Source organism: Aedes albopictus, chromosome 3 (genome assembly GCF_035046485.1).
Source record: "Aedes albopictus strain Foshan chromosome 3, AalbF5, whole genome shotgun sequence".
Lineage (NCBI taxonomy): Eukaryota > Metazoa > Arthropoda > Insecta > Diptera > Culicidae > Aedes > Aedes albopictus.
In genome coordinates, this window is record NC_085138.1 from 449,490,852 (window position 1) to 449,508,310 (window position 17,459).

The 17,459-nt window shown below is 39.9% G+C and overlaps 1 protein-coding gene across 1 annotated transcript in view; it reads right to left on the minus strand.

Moving 5' to 3' along the window:
• Positions 1-1,538, minus strand: part of LOC109407526 (caprin homolog) — a 23,500-nt gene extending 21,962 nt beyond the window's left edge. Inside the window, exon 1 of the mRNA XM_019680590.3 lies at positions 1,136-1,538. Within this exon, the coding sequence (XP_019536135.2) occupies positions 1,136-1,375 (240 nt within the window). The 5' untranslated portion in view covers positions 1,376-1,538. The remainder of the gene's footprint in view (positions 1-1,135) is intronic.
• Positions 1,539-17,459: the final 15,921 nt, after the last annotated feature.

Consider the following 17,459-nt stretch of genomic DNA (forward strand, 5'->3'; position numbering starts at 1 on the left):
AAAAACACAGTTTTGATAACCTTAACAATAATTTAAAGATCTGTGTTGTACTAGCATCTAAACTCCGAGCGCAATATCAAGTAGAATTTGAAGGGAAATCCCGCGAAAACCTTTAAGAAGTATCCCGGGAGGAGCTCTAGACGGAAACTGGCCATAATTTATTGAAGATATTAGAGGAGGAAATCCTGCAGAATTCCCGTAAGGGACTCTGAAAACAATTGCGAGATGAACTACTACAGAAAAGCCTTCAACAACTTCTGAAAAAAAAAAAACCGCGGGGTACTGTAGTAATTGTAATTTTTTTTTAAACATACGTAAGCCTGTAGGTAGTATTCTTTACTTTAGGGGGATAAATCGTCCGAAAATCTCTGGGAGCAGTCCCGGGAGGAACACCGGAAAGAATTGCGGAAATTAAGTCAAGCTGAATCACGAGAAAAACTCTATGAGAAATTCCGCGATAAACTCTGAAAAAAAAACCCATTTATTAGAAAATTATAAAATGTAATTTTTTAATAACATCACGACACCCTGTTGGACAGGCCATAGGTATACTGCCGTTCTACGCCCAATTGTCCCATGTGATATGGAAATCCCATATAACATTGGATATTTTTGCGTAGAACGACAGCATATCAGGTCAAGGAAAACAGATTGTAATAAGTTACTAGATTTAGAAACGGATTATTTGCAGGGTAGGTCGTTGACCTTTACGGACAAAACCAGTAAACCTTCCGGTACATCAAAAAGCACTGCAGCGTTTGATTCGTACTAAGGGTTGTTATTCATTGAAAAGGTAACTCCCAGAAATATGTGTTTCCTGTTCTTGGAATATCAATAGTGTACAAATTTCAATATGTACACTATTTTTCTGTATCTAAAGCCAAACATCCATTGCTACTAGAGAAATCGCGTTTTTTCATGGCAATCCATGAGTAAAAGTTGATTTCTATCCTAATAGTTCCGAGAAATAACATATGCGTGAACATTGAAGGTGAGATTTGCTAAAAAGTCAAACTCAAATCCTAATGCGTATTATCCGGCTACTCCACCAAAGCTTGGTCGATGAAGCTCGGCAATCAGAAAGCAAGCAAGATGGCGATAAGAAATTTCCATGTCCCTTGCTACTGCTACTTACCTTGCGTTTCTCCAAATTGCGAATTTTATGCTCGATAATCAGTACGATCTGTTGCAACGGGCTTGCCGGCTGTTCTTTGGCGTTCCCGTTATTGTTTCCCGAGGAGTTAGTGGCGCTTTGCGAGTGATTTGCAGCTTCCTTCGAGACATTGCATTCGTCGGAACCACCACTCTCCGGAGCATTGGCGAAGGATTCCGGGGTGCTGATTTTGCTGTTATCTATCACTTTCAAGCTGGGCATTTTAATTTTGTCGCAATGACTTTACTGCTGGCGTTTCGATTGACGATTCGGCTAGTTTATTTAACGATATTATCGACGCCAAATTCGAGAATATGAAGGAGCAACCAAATTTCAAAACCACTCCGTAATTAAGACAAAGAGAACGTCGTCGAGATACTGAATCGGTGATTGGTCAGCCCATGCAGCACAAGCCATTTTCTATACCAGTTTTGGCGTTTCTTGTGTCAGATCAGTGCAACTTCCTATCCCTCACGTCATCATGTTTTATACCAGACACGCTTGCGATGGAAAACACAAACGTTAGGACTTTTTACTCACTTTCATATTGATTGATGCACCAAGCGATAAGAAGAAGCAGTTTTGACATCCAAGCGGTGTGCCGTTTACATCCATCGACCAATCAGCGACGAGGATCTCATCGACGGCACACCGCTTGGATGTCAAAACTTCTTCTTCTTTTCGCTTGGTGCATCAATCAATTTCTAGATTGAGTTTATAAGGGCGAAAGTAAATCAGGCCAAACATTTCAATAGGTCCTATCTGCATTTGAGAGGCTCTCTTTGTTTACTTTCTCTTTCAATTATTGCGATATAATGGTACACTTTTCAACTATTTTTGCAGTACAAATCACAAGGCGATTGTTTTTTACCATCGTTCAAATCAGGGAGGCTATCAAAATACAAATAAATAGCTGAGATATTAACGAAAGAGAGAGAAACCAAAGAGAGCCTCTCTTCTGCAGATTGGACCTTTAGACATGTTTGGCCTGAAATAACATCGTAACAACATGATCGATTTCTCTCCATCGACGCTAGGGTCGCAGAGCTCTCTTCAAATTAAATTAAAGTGACAAGATGCAAGTATGGTTGCACTTTTTGGCCATAATTCAATTCAATTCAATTCAATTTATTTTTCTGTAGTCAATAACACTATTTTAAAGAAAGAACTTAACATTAACAATTCAGAGATTTGGATAACCTTACAACTGAGAACAATTCAATTTCATTAATAGAGACGTATGTACAAATTTAGAAATTGCTAGCTACGAGTAGCTTTTTTAGGGAAAACGAGTTTAAGATTGAAAAAACCCTAGATTTCATGATTCTTAACGCTAATATCACAGATGTTGAAGGTGGAGTGCTTCGATGAGCGGATTTGCGGACATTGCACAGGAAGTCCTAAAGGATCTTGTAGCACGTTCGATGCTTGCGTCAATTGTATCGACACCAGCCAGCTTGTGGAGATCATCGGTCGGGTACCACGGGTTCAGGTTGTAGACCATCTTGAACAGCTTGTTCTGCTTCACCTGTAGTCGTTTACGGTGCGATTTGGCGCAGTTGCCCCAAACCGCGGACGCATATATTAGCATTGGCCGGATGATACATTTGACCACCAACAACTTGTTCTTCACGCGCAGCTTCGATCGGCGACTCAGCAAAGAGTACAGGGCTTTGGTCGACCGATCCACCTTTCCAGCGATGTAGTTTACGTGCTTATCGAACTTGAGCTTCTGGTCAAAAATCACTCCCAAATACTTTACTTCGTCATCCCACGTAGTTTGCTGGCCGTTGACCATGATTGATCGACGTGGGAGGTGACGAGCGACTCGTCTCCTGGTGAAGAAGATGGACTGTGTTTTCCCCGCGTTGAGCTTGATCCGCCATTTGCGTTGAAATTCCTCAAGGTTGTTCATTGCCGCTTGTAGGTGAGTGACGACGATGTGCGGGTCTTTGTCTGACGCCAGGAAAGCGGTGTCATCCGCAAAAAATGCGTATGTTTGGCCATAAAACGCTAGGTTGGGATGTGATCTTGCGTCCAAACGTAAAAAAGTTTAAGCAAACTTGATTCTTGTCAGTTTAAGTGCTGTTTGCAGTTCAGAAGGAATAATTCCTCAGCCCTCGCCTCAGCCTATCTTGATGCATGTGAAATTCCTTGCCAGAATCGCTCAAGAAATCGTTTTTTTTTTCGATCGCAGTACGCAGTTTAGAAGGAATAGCAGTTCAGGGAACGTTCAAAAATTACGTCCAACATTTGGGGGAGGGGGGGGGGTCTAAGAAAGTGTGACAATACGTGTATAAGGTGTAGGGAAATAGCGTGATAGAGGGGGGAGGGTGGTCTAGAATTCCCGAAATACGATGGACGTAATAAATGAACCTTCCCTCAAATGGCAGTCACCATAGAAAGCTCGATAGAAAGTTTCTGAAAGGAATTGCCGAGGGAATTGCTCAAGGGGAGAGACATTACATATTAACATATTAAGTATACAAACCGATATAATAGTATATTAACGGTGATTTAATACAAATCTTTTTAGCTTTTTTTAGCCTATCTTAAAGGGCTGTTTGCAGATCAGAAGGAATTTCTCAGCCTATCTTGATGCATGGGGAATTCCTTGCATTATTCGCTCAAGAAACAGTTTTTTCTTCGATCGCAGTACGCAGTTGCGAAGAAATGACAGTCACCGTAGAAAGTTTCTGACAGGAATCGGTCAAGAAGTTTCTTGAGCGATTCCTGTTGATCTCGAAACTGGGCTTATACTTCTGGAGCTCGATTTGAATAGGTCGTAAGTACATTTGTCGATATAAAATTCGATCAGTTTATTTTAGATATTGTAGCAATGTGGAAGATATTTTGGAGACTTTAAATGCCCAAGTAACCACGGTTTTGAAGCCTTATTGCATGCAGATATACGGTGTATTTAGTGCAATCATTACTTTACATGCAAACTTAAGGTTGATTTAAAGACTTTAGTGGAAGTGGGCAATTATAGAATCAAATTAGGATTATACTGGTATAATCTTGAAGCAGTCGCATAATTGCCCATTTCCACTTTAAATCAACTTTAAGTTTGCATGTAAAGTAATGATTGTTCTAAGTACACCGTATATCTGCATGCAATAAGGCTTCAACACCGTGGTTACTTGGGTGATGGAACGGAAAGCCTGTTTTATGATGATTCTGCTGTATGTATCAACTTTGTTCAATTTCAACGGTTTTTGATATAATAAGCGAATCCAACTGATCGAATTTTTAATCGACAAAAGCACATACGACCTTTTCAAATCGAGCTCCAGACTTCCCAGTGCATTTCGTAAGCTTGACGTAAGTCTGACATCAGTCTTACGGTCAGTCTTACAGAGCTTGACATCAGACTGATGTAAGACTGACGGTCAGTCTGATGTCAAACGATTCTGCACCGTTTGCGTCAAGCTGTCGGGCTTCGAACATGCGAGCTGGAGTTCGACGAATCAGACTGACGTAAGTCTGATGTCAAGCTAGAACGTCGAGCCCTGTCAAGCTCGTTTTTACGGGGTTTCTTCTTCTTTTTTATTGATTTTGTGATTTCAGCACCAACATTTCAAAAGCACGTAACCGTTTTTTCTGTAAACAAGAGTGTGCTTACTCTTGTTTACAACAACGGTTACGAGCTTTTGAAATGTTGGTGCTCCATAATTAAAAATGCAAAAAACGTTATTTTATTTATTTATTTATAATAAATTGTGTAAATTAAAGTAACTTAACACCACCTTAAGATATAACGTGAGGATCCCGAGATGGTTATTCAAAAAAAATTGTTCACGGCCATTTTTATAAACAACTTCCGGAGTTCCTCGGGAATACCTACAAGAGTTTCTCGGGATTTCCACAAAGTATTACCCTGGAATTCCTCCAGAAGTTACCCAAGACCTTTCCCAGGAGTTTCTTGGGTATTTCTCCTAGAGTTCCTCGGAAATCTTCCAGAAGTTCCTCGGGAAATTTTCCAGAAGTTCCTCGAAAATTCTTCCACACATTCCTCGGAATTCTCCCAGAAGTTCCTCGGAAATTCTTCCAGGAGCTCCTCAAGAGATCTTCCAGAAGTTCCTCGGAAGTTCTTCCAGAAGCTCCTTGAGAGTTCTTCCAGAAGTTCCTTGGGATTTCTTCAAGAAGTTCCTCGAGAGTTCTTTCGGAAGTTCCTCGGGAATTATTTCAAAAGTTACTCAAGAATTTGTCCAGAAATTCCTCGGGAATTCTTCCAGACGATCCTCGGTTATTATTCCAGAAATTCTTTGGTAACTATAGAAGTTCTTCGGGAATCCTTTTAGAAGTTCCTAGGGAATTCTTCCAGAAGTTCCTCAGGAATTATTTCAAAAGTTCCTCGAAAACTCTTCAGGAGTTCCTCGAGAGTTCTTCCAGAAGTTCCTCAGGAATTCTTCCAGAAGTTCTTCCAAAAGTTCCTGGGGAATTCTTCCAGAAGTTCCTCGGGCGTTCTTGCAGAAGTTCCTCGGGAATTCTTCCAGAAGTTCCTCGCGAATTCTTCCAGAAGTTCCTCGGGAATTCTTCCAGAAGTTCCCCAGAAATTCTTCCAGGAGTTCCTCGAGAATTCTTCCAGAAGCTCTTCGGGAATTCTTCCAGAAGTTTTTCGGAAATTCTTCCAGAAGTTCCTCGGGAATTTTAGAAGTTCTTGGGAAATTCTTCCAAAAGTTCCCCGAGAATTCTTCCAGCAGTTCCTCAGGAGTTCTTTCAAAAGTTCCACGGGAATTCTACCAGAAGTTCCTCGGGAATTCTTCTAGAAGTTCCTCGTGAATTATTCCAGAAGTTCCCCGAGAATTCTCCCGTAAGTTCCTCGGGAATTCTTCCACAAATTCCTCGGAAATTTCTCCATAAGTATCTCGGAAATTCTTCCAGAAGTTCCTCGGAGATTATTTTAAAAAATCCTCGGAAATTCTTCAAGGAGTTCCTCGAGAGTTCTTCCAGATGTTTCTGGGATTTTTTTTTTCAGAATTTCCTGAGTAATTCTTCCAGAAGTTCCTCGGGAGATCTTCCAGAAGTTCCCAAGGAATTCTTACAGGAGTTCCTCGGGAATTGTTCCAAAAGTTTCTCGGAAATGCTTCCAGAAGTTCCTCGGGAATTTTCCCAGAAGTTCCTCGAGAATTCTTCCAGAAGTATCTCGAAAATTCATCCAGAAGTATCTCGGGATTTTTTCCAGAAGTTCCTAGGGAATTCAAGAAGTTCTTCAAGAATTCTTCCAGAAGTTCTGCGGGAATTCTTCAAGAAGTTCCTCGGAAATTCATCCAAAAGTTCCTCGGGAATTTATCTAGAAGTTCCTTGGAAATTCTTCCAGGTGTTCCTCGCTAATTCTTCCAGGAGTTCCTCGGGAATTATTTCAAAAGTTCCTTAGGATTATTTTCAGAAGTTCCTCGATAATTCTTCCAGAAGTTCCTCGGAAATGCATCCAGAGGTTCCTCGGGAATTCTTCCAGAGGTTCCTCAGGAATTCTTACAGAAGTTCCTCGAAAATTCCTCCTGAAGGAAATCTGTCAAAATTTCCTCGGAAATTCTTCCAGAAGTTCCTCGGAAATTCTCCCAGAAGTTCTTCGAGAATTCTTCCAGAAGTTCCTCGGGAATTCAAGAAGTTCTTCAAGAATTCTTCCAGAAGTTCTGCGGGAATTCTTCAAAAAGTTCCTCGGGAATTCATCCAGGAGTTCCTCGGGAATTTATCTAGACGTTTCTTGGAAATTCTTCCAGGTGTTCCTCGGTAATTCTTCCAGGAGTTCCTCGGGAATTATTTCAAAAGTTCCTCGGAAATTCTTCCAGGAGTTCCTTAGGAATTTTAGACGTTCTTGAGGAATTCTTCCAGATGTTTCCCAAGAATTCTTCCAAAGGTTCCTCAGGATTTTTTCAGAAGTTCCTCGAGAATTCTTCCAAAAGTTCCTCGGGAGTACTTCCATAAGTTTCTCGGTAATACTTCCAGAAGTTTCTCGAGAATTCTTCCAGAAGTTCCTCGTGAATTCTTCCAGAAGTTCCTCGGGAATTCTCCCAGAAGTTCCTCGAGAATTCTTCCAGAAGTTCCTCGGGAATTCATCCAGAAGTATCTCGGGAATTTTTCAGAAGTTCCTAGGGAATTCAAGAAATTCATCAAGAATTCTTCCAGAAGTTCTGCGGGAATTCTTCAAGAAGTCCCTCTGGAATTCTTCCAGGAGTTCCTCGGAGAATATTAAAAAAAAAACCTCCGGAATTCTTCAAGGAGTTCCTCGAGAGAGAGTTCTTCCAGATGTTTCTGGGATTTTTTCCAGAGTTTCCTGAGTAATTCTTCCAGAAGTTCCTCGGGCATTCTTCCGGAAGTTCCCCAGGAAGTCTTACAGGAGTTCCCCGCGAATTCTTCCAGAAGTTCCACGGAAATGCTTCCAGAAGTTCATCGGAAATTCTCCCAGAAGTTCCTCGAGAATTCTTCCAGAAGTTACTCGGGAATTCATCCAGAAGTATCTCGTAAATTTTTCCAGAAGTTCCTAGGGAATTCAAGAAGTTCTTCAAGTATTCTTCCAGAAGTTCTGCGGGAATTCTTCAAGCAGTTACTCGGGAATTCATTCAGAAGTTCCTCGGGAATTTATCTAGAAGCTCCTAGGTAATTCTTCCAGGAGTTCCTCGGAAAATATTTCAACAGTTCCTCGGAAATTCTTCCAGGCGTTCCTCGGGAATTCTTCCAGAAGTTCCTCGAAAATTCCTCCTGAAGTTCTTTAGGAACTCTGTCAAAAGTTCCTTGACAATTCTTCCAGAAGTTCCTCGGGAATTCTTCCAGGACTTCATCGGAAAATATTTCAACAGTTCCTCAGAAATACTTCCAATAGTTCCTCGAGAGTTCTTCCAGAAGTTCCTCGGAAATTCTCCCAGAAGTTCCTCGAGAATTCTTACAGAAGTCTCTCGGGAATTTTTGCAGAAGTTCCTCGGGAATTCAAGAAGTTCTTCAAGAATTCTTCCAGAAGTTCTGCGGGAATTCTTTAAAAAGTTCCTCGGGAATTCATCCAGGAGTTCCTTGGGAATTTATCTAGAAGTTACTTGGAAATTCTTCCAGGTGCTCCTCGGTAATTCTTCCAGGAGTTTCTCGGGAATTATTTCAAAAGTTCCTCGGAAATTCTTCCAGGAGTTGCTCAGGAATTTTAGAAGTTCTAGAGGAGTTCTTCCAGAAGTTTCCCGAGAATTCTTCCAGAGGTTCCTCAGGATTTTTTCAGAAGTTCCTCGAGAATTCCTCGGGAATTCGTCCAGGAGTTCCTCGGAGAATATTAAAAAAAATCGTCCGGAACTCTTCAAGGAATTTCTCGAGACTTCTTCCAGATGTTTCTGGGATTTTTTCCAGAAGTTCTCCTGGAATTCTAACAGGAGTTCCTCGGGATTGTTCCAGAAGTTCCTCGGAAATGCTTCCAGAAGTTCCTCGGGAATTCTCCCAGAAGTTCGTCGAGAATTCTTTCAGAAGTTCTGCGGGAATTCATCCGGAAGTATCCTGGGAATTTTTCCAGAAGTTTTGCGGGAATTCTACAAGAAGTTCCTCGGGAATTATTTCAAAAGTTCCTCAGGAATTTATCTAGAAGTTCCTTGGAAATTCTTCCAGGTGTTCCTCGGTAATTCTTCCAGGCGTTCCTCGGGAAGTATTTCAAAAGTTCCTCGGAAATTCTTCCAGGAGTTGCTCGGGAATTTTAGAAGTTCTTGAGGAATTCTTCCAGAAGTTTCCCGAGAATTCTTCCAGAGGTTCCTCAGGATTTTTTTCAGAAATTCCTCGAGAATTCTTCCAGAAGTTCCTCGGGAATTTTACCAGAAGTTCCTAGGGAATTCAAGAAGTTCTTCAAGAATTCTTCCGGAAGTTCTGCGGGAATTCTTCAAGAAGTTCCTCGGAAATTCATCCAGAAGTTTCTCGGGAATTTATATAGAAGTTCCTTGGAAATTCTTCCAGGTGTTCCTCGGTAATTCTTCCAGGAGTTCCTCGGGAAGTATTTCAAAAGTTCCTCGGAAATTCTTCCAGGAGTTGCTCAGGAATTTTAGAAGTTCTTGAGGAATTCTTCCAGAAGTTTCCCGAGAATTCTTCCAGAGGTTCCTCAGGATTTTTTCAGAAATTCCTCGAGAATTCTTCCAGAAGTTCCTCGGGAATTTGACCAGAAGTTCCTAGGGAATTCAAGAAGTTCTTCAAGAATTCTTCCAGAAGTTCTGCGGGAATTCTTCAAGAAGTTCCTCGGGAATTGATCCAGGAGTTGCTTGGGAATTTATCTAGAAGATCCTTCTAGGTGTTCTTTGGTAATTTTTCCAGGAGTTTCTCGGGAATTATTTCAAAAGTTCCTTAAGATTTTTTTTTTCAGAAGTTCATTGGTAATTCTTCCAGAAGTTCCTCGGGAATTTCTGGAAGTTCCTCGGGAATTCTTCCAGAAGATCCTCGGGAATTCTTCCAGAAGTTCCTCGAAAATTCCCCCTGAAGTTCTTCAGGAATTCTATCAAAAGCTCCTTGGAAATTCTTCCAGAAGTTCCCCAGGAATTCTTACAGGAGTTCCTCGGGAATTGTTCCAGAAGTTCCACGGAAATGCTTCCAGGAGTTCCTCGGGAAATCTCCCAGAAGTTCCTCGAGAATTCTTCCAGAAGTTCCTCGGGAATTCATCCAGAAGTATCTCGAGAATTTTTCCAGAAGTTCTTCGGGAATTCAAGAAGCTCTTCAAGAATTCTTCCAGAAGTTCTGTGGGAATTCTTCAAGAAGTTTCTCGGGAATTCATCCAGGAGTTCCTCGGGAATTTATCTAGAAGTTCCTAGGAAATTCTTCCACGTGTTCCTTGGTAATTCTTCCAGGAGTTCCTCGGGAATTATTTCAAAAGTTCCGCGGAAATTCTTCCAGGAGTTCCTCAGGAATTTTAGAAGTTCTTGAGGAATTCTTCCAGACATTCCTCATGAATTCTTCAAGAAGTAAAGAAGTACCTCGTGAATTCATCCAGAAGTTCCTCGGGAATTCTTCAAGAAATTCCTCGGGAATTATTCCAGAATTTCCTCGGGAGTACTTCCATAAGTTCCTCGGAAATTCTTCCAGAAGTTGCTCTGAAATTCTTCCAAAAGTTCCTCGGGAGTTCTTCCAGATGTTTCTCGGGATTTCTTCCAAAAGTTCCATGGGAATTCTTCTAAAAGTTCCTGGGGAATTCTTCCAGGAGTTCTTAATCATTTATGGAAGTAGCATCCCGGAAAATATATAAATAATTCCTAAAAATCCCTAAGGAGTCTCAGAAATTTAAAGTCATCTAGGACGCCACCTACGAATTTTAGAAAATATTCTTAGTCATTTATGGAAGTCATAAGTATCTCAGAAAATATTTGAATAATTCCTAATAATCCAAAATCTCTAATGATTCTCAGAAGTTTTCAAACACCTGGATGGAATTTTAGAAAATATTTTCAATCATTTATGGCAGTCACTTGCATCTCGGAAAATATTTGAATAATTCCTAAAAATCCCTGAGGATTTTTCTGACCTGCACCTCTCGAATTTCAGAAAATATTCTAAATCTTTTATGTGAGTCAGTAGCATCCCGGAAAATATTGAAATAATTACTAAAACTCTCTAAAAATTCTCAGAAATTCCCAGTCATGGGATGTATCCTACAAATTAAAAAAAAATCTCAAACATTTATGTGAGTCAAAAGCATCCCGGGAAATATTTAAATAGTTCCTAAAAGTCCCTAAGGATTTTCAGATATTCCCAGTTATCTGGCATGTATCCTTCAAGTTTTAGAAAATATCCTAAATAATTTATGGAAGTCAGTAGCATCCCGGAAAATATTTAAATAATTCCTGAAAATCCCTAAGGATTTCAGACATTTCTAGTCATCTGGGATGTATAACTCTTAAAAATCCCTGAATAATTTTTAACAATCCCTAAGGATTCTCAGAAATTCTCAGTCATCTGGAGTGTATTCTACAAATTTTAGAAAGTATTCTCAATCATATATGGAAAGTCTGTAGCATCTTGTAAAATATTTAAATAATTTACAGTTATCTTGGATGCATCCTACGAATTGAAGAAAATATTCTCAATCATTTATGGAAGTCACTAGCATCTCACAAAATATTTGAATAATTCCTAAAAATTCCTAAGGATTCTCAGCAATTCCCAACCATCTGAGATGTATTCTACAAATTTTAGAAAATATTCTTGATCATTTATGGAAGTCAGCTGTATCCCGGAAAATATTTAAATAATTTAAGAAAATCTCCAACAATTCTCAGAAATTCTCAGTCATTTGTGTTGTAGTCTTGAAATTACAGAAAATATTTTCTATCATTTTTAAAAATCAGAAGCTTCACGAGAAACATTTAAATGATTTCTGAAATTCCGTTAAGATTCTCAGAAATACCCAGCCATTTGTGTTGCAGTTTTGGAAATATTGAAAATAAGCTCTATCATTTTTAGAAATCAGAAGCTTCACGAGAAATATTTAAATGATTTCTGAAGTTCCGTTAAGATTCTCAGAAATACCCAGCCATTTGTGTTGCAGTCTTGGAATTATAGAAAATATTCTCTATCATTTTTAGAAATTAGAAGCCTTACGAGAAATATTTAAATGATTTCTGAAATTCCGTTAAGATTCTCAGAAATACCCAGCCATTTGTGTTGCAGTCTTGAAAATATTGAAAATATTCTCTATCATTTTTACAAATCAGAAGCTTCACGAGAAATATTTAAATGATTTCTGAAATTCTGTTAAGATTCTGAGAAATACCCAGCCATTTGTGTTGCAGTCTTGGAATTATAGAAAATATTTTCTATCATTTTTAGAAATCAGAAGCTTCACGAGAAATATTTAAATGATTTCTGAAATTCCGTTAAGATTCTCAGAAATACCCAGCCATTTGTGTTGCAGTCTTGGAAATATTGAAAATATTCTCTATCATTTTTACAAATCAGAAGCTTCACGAGGAATATTTAAATGATTTCTGAAATTCTGTTGAGATTCTGAGAAATACCCAGCCATTTGTGTTGCAGTCTTGGAATTATAGAAAATATTTTCTATCATTTTTAGAAATCAGAAGCTTCACGAGAAATATTTAAATGATTTCTGAAGTTCCGTTAAGATTCTCAGAAATACCCAGCCATTTGTGTTGCAGTCTTGGAATTATAGAAAATATTCTCTATCATTTTTAGAAATCAGAAGCTTTACGAGAAATATTTAAATGATTTCTGAAGTTCCGTTAAGATTCTCAGAAATACCCAGCCATTTGTGTTGCAGTCTTGGAATTATAGAAAATATTTTCTATCATTTTTAGAAATCAGAAGCTTTACGAGAAATATTTAAATGATTTCTGAAATTCCGTTAAGATTCTCAGAAATACCCAGCCATTTGTGTTGCAGTCTTGGAATTATAGAAAATATTCTCTATCATTTTTAGAAATCAGAAGCTTTACGAGAAATATTTAAATGATTTCTGAAATTCCGTTAAGATTCTCAGAAATACCCAGCCATTTGTGTTGCAGTCTTGGAATTATAGAAAATATTCTCTATCATTTTTAGAAATCAGAAGCTTTACGAGAAATATTTAAATGATTTCTGAAATTCCGTTAAGATTCTCAGAAATACCCAGCCATTTGTGTTGCATTCTTGGAATTATAGAAAATATTCTCTATCATTTTTAGAAATCAGAAGCTTTACGAGAAATATTTAAATGATTTCTGAAATTCCGTTAAGATTCTCAGAAATACCCAGCCATTTGTGTTGCAGTCTTGGAATTATAGAAAATATTTTCTATCATTTTTAGAAATCAGAAGCTTCACGAGAAATATTTAAATGATTTCTGAAGTTCCGTTAAGATTCTCAGAAATACCCAGCTATTTGTGTTGCAGTCTTGGAATTATAGAAAATATTTTCTATCAGTTTTAGAAATCAGAAGCTTTACGAGAAATATTTAAATGATTTCTGAAATTCCGTTAAGATTCTCAGAAATACCCAGCTATTTGTGTTGCAGTCTTGGAATTATAGAAAATATTCTCTATCATTTTTAGAAATCAGAAGCTTTACGAGAAATATTTAAATGATTTCTGAAATTCCGTTAAGATTCTCAGAAATACCCAGCCATTTGTGTTGCAGTCTTGGAATTATAGAAAATATTCTCTATCATTTTTAGAAATCAGAAGCTTTACGAGAAATATTTAAATGATTTCTGAAATTCCGTTAAGATTCTCAGAAATACCCAGCCATTTGTGTTGCATTCTTGGAATTATAGAAAATATTCTCTATCATTTTTAGAAATCAGAAGCTTTACGAGAAATATTTAAATGATTTCTGAAATTCCGTTAAGATTCTCAGAAATACCCAGCCATTTGTGTTGCAGTCTTGGAATTATAGAAAATATTTTCTATCATTTTTAGAAATCAGATGCTTCACGAGAAATATTTAAATGATTTCTGAAGTTCCGTTAAGATTCTCAGAAATACCCAGCTATTTGTGTTGCAGTCTTGGAATTATAGAAAATATTTTCTATCAGTTTTAGAAATCAGAAGCTTTACGAGAAATATTTAAATGATTTCTGAAATTCCGTTAAGATTCTCAGAAATACCCAGCTATTTGTGTTGCAGTCTTGGAATTATAGAAAATATTTTCTATCAGTTTTAGAAATCAGAAGCTTTACGAGAAATATTTAAATGATTTCTGAAATTCCGTTAAGATTCTCAGAAATACCCAGCCATTTGTGTTGCATTCTTGGAATTATAGAAAATATTTTCTATCAGTTTTAGAAATCAGAAGCTTTACGAGAAATATTTAAATGATTTCTGAAATTCCGTTAAGATTCTCAGAAATACCCAGCTATTTGTGTTGCAGTCTTGGAATTATAGAAAATATTTTCTATCAGTTTTAGAAATCAGAAGCTTCACGAGAAATATTTAAATGATTTCTGAAATTCCGTTAAGATTCTCAGAAATACCCAGCCATTTGTGTTGCATTCTTGGAATTATAGAAAATATTCTCTATCATTTTTAGAAATCAGAAGCTTTACGAGAAATATTTAAATGATTTCTGAAATTCCGTTAAGATTCTCAGAAATACCCAGCCATTTGTGTTGCAGTCTTGGAATTATAGAAAATATTTTCTATCATTTTAAGAAATCAGAAGCTTCACGAGAAATATTTAAGTGAATCCGTTAAGATTCTTAGAAATACCCAGCCACCTGGGTTATTGTCTAAGAGAACAAGAGAGTTTAAGAAATCAGAAGCGAAATCTAAGCGAATTTTAAATCTGGAGGAATCCCCAGATGAAATTCCTGGAGCAATAACTAGAACAAATTACTGGAAGAATCTCAGAGTCGAATTTTCGGAGGAATCTCCAGAAGGAATTCCCGTAGGAAGCCCCAGATCGTATTTTTGTAGGAATTTACAAATGGAGTTTCTGGAAGAATTCCCTGATGGAATTCCTGGAGCAATGCCCAGATCGAATTCCTGCATGAATTCCCGAAGGAATCTCCAACATCCTGAAGGATTCTCAGAATGGTTCTTCTCGAAGAATTGTTAAGATGGAATTAATCCGGAATTCAGATATTACGCATCTGAATATCCTGATATTTGTGAAAAAATTTCAGATATTTTTATAAAATTCCGATCTTACGCTCGGTCAGCAACCGCGCTGCTTGTTCGGCGATTAGCTCTCCAGATTACAAGCCTACTGCTGCGGTTTGTCGCATCCGTTGCAGATCTGCTGGATGAACCACTCTGCATGCCGGACGCACGTGAAGAACAGTGCAGCGGAAAGATGTAGAAATGTCCCGGATCACTTCTGATTTGGTCAATTCTAACCCTACCGCTAGTTATCAGCTTACCACTGCCCAAAATGGTCTTGACGGTGGCATCCCCTCGTGCACTAACACCATACCAGCCAGTTCACCAATGTCGTTTCAGCCGGATGGTGCTGGTAGTGGTGGTAACAACAGACTCCTCTCGTTCCAATCCCGATTGATGGAACTGGTTCCTCCGACGTGATGATGGTGGACGATGATGATGACGAATAATGACACGGCCCCACTCCACTGCTTTCTGCTCCGGCCGAATCGATCAGTGTTGAGTGATACTATGAATATTGATCGGCGCAAACGTAGATCTGGGGCAAAATAAGACCAATAAGCGACATTCATAAAAGCTTTCAACAATCCCCAACAAACCTTGACGTCTTGGTCGCAGACTTCGATACCGAGATGCAGCAGACCTCGATTCTCTCGCCGTTTGATTGATTGATTTGTCTTTATTAGAGAGACTTTCAGCCCTCTCGCCGTTTGATCATCTGCTGAAGAATAACCGTTCGGCTCAGGTTCCGCCTTTTTTTTTTTCCTTCTAAACCATAGGGGGATAAATCTGCTCATCAGACACCCTAACAGGAAGGTTAGGGTAGTGTGGGGATGAGGCCGTCTTCTACAATGCCGGTAGAAGCCAGGACTACTCTCTCCTCGACCCACTAAAACACATTCCTATGGTCGCCAAACCCTATGTCTCTCCGGAACCACCAAGAAGGTATTGCTTCAGAGAGGGGCTAGTGCATATCGCACCCAGGTTAGCTGCCGTAGCCTAGCAGCAACGAACATCGATGACTCGCTCTGGAGAGTCCATCACGATAGCATGCTGGCGCTTAGCCAGTTTCCCGAGTGGTCCTCGCCACTCCCTTTGTCCACGGAAGGCGGGCAGGGTCAACCCCGCCCGCGCCCTACTGCTGAGCGGACATCAAGAACTGATGCCCACGTGCAACCCGATCTGACCTGCCCGCAAAGGAAGGGTATCACTACCCTTCAGGCCCTATCAGATGCACCAGTAGGTTGCAGACAGCAGGATCTCACCTACCCCGACCCTTGCCGGGGACCCCTTTCCAACCGCGGGCTCAGATCCAACCCAGTAGACCGACGCCACGACAGCACCGCTACCGGGACTTCCTCTCCGCGGCCACTTAATCGCTGTAAGGGTCGATCTCGACCGCAGGGCACCGGTATGACCTACGAAGCCGACTTCGAACCCCTGGACCACCTCTTGTACTGCATCTGGACTAGCCATTCTCCGAGTCCACGCGCCACCTCCTCTGTAGCTCCCAGACGATATGGGTGATAGCCGTTGAAACGGCATTCCAGCTAATCTCATCCCTACACATTCTCTGGACCAAGTTGTCCGGAGTTGTGTCCTCCCCGCATGTGGCAAGCATGCGGTCACGCATTGTGCGAAAACGCATTGTGCGATCCTGTAGGCATCACCCCACGGGGTCGTATTGGCACTCTGACAGAGACCCTCAAAGCAGGCCTTCTTGCTTGCTCTTATCTCGGTCTTGAGCGCGGCTTTTGCAGCGGCGAACACCACCCGCCGTTCGTTTCGCTCTTCCTCTGATCGTGCTCGCTGCATCCGCCGCCTAGCCCGTAGGCAGGCGCGGCGCAGGTCCGCAATTGCGTCGGTCCACCAGTAAGCCGGTGGCCTCCCATTTCTAGGGTGGACTCTCCTACACTGAGAGGATTTTCCGTATACTATTTATAAGTCAAACTACATAGATTTTTGCAATTTGTGCTCATAAATAAATAATATGATCGTGAAACATAAACATTATACGGTTTACCACTTATGAAAGCTATATTTCAAAACAAATGAACCATATTTGCCGCGATTCATAAAATTTATGTGTGAGCTTTATGATTTTCATTTGACATTCGAATACAACGTTTATAGGTGGAAATCAAATATATATTATGATTAATATCATTAATGTTTATTTATAATTGTTTTGATTTAGGTTTCTTTTTATTTACATAATCTCGAGCATATTCTGATTCTATACAAATATATTTGATTAATGGTGTAGTTGCCGAGGTGATTGCTGCCGTTTCCGCTTCCGTTGCACTCCTGAATCCGAAATAGCTTCTGACTGGAATCAATCGTCCGTTCGAAGCGTGGATGTTAGCGTCGAGGATGGCGCTTAAGCAGGAGGAGGATTTCGTTTAAGTTCTTCCGCTGGCGATCGAACCTTCCGCTCATGTTTTTCGCACCGTCCCGACATGGCCTAGGATGTTCCTGTCGGTGGTTATGCTCGTTGTGTGGCTCTTGCAGCTGTGTAGCTCCAGCGAAGACAGCTACGGCGTGTTGGCCAACGATGACTCATGCAGTGGTGGTGGAACGTTCCCGGAAAACAGGTCGGAAAACCGCGTAGCCACAACCAAACATTGTGACGAAATTCTTCAATTTTGAGGAAGCCCGATATTTCGATCCTACCTATCGGTTCCGATTATCGCTGCCTTCGGATCTGGGATATGATTAACTTCGGTCGTTTCCTAACTCCTCCATCCTTGAGGGAAACGGTT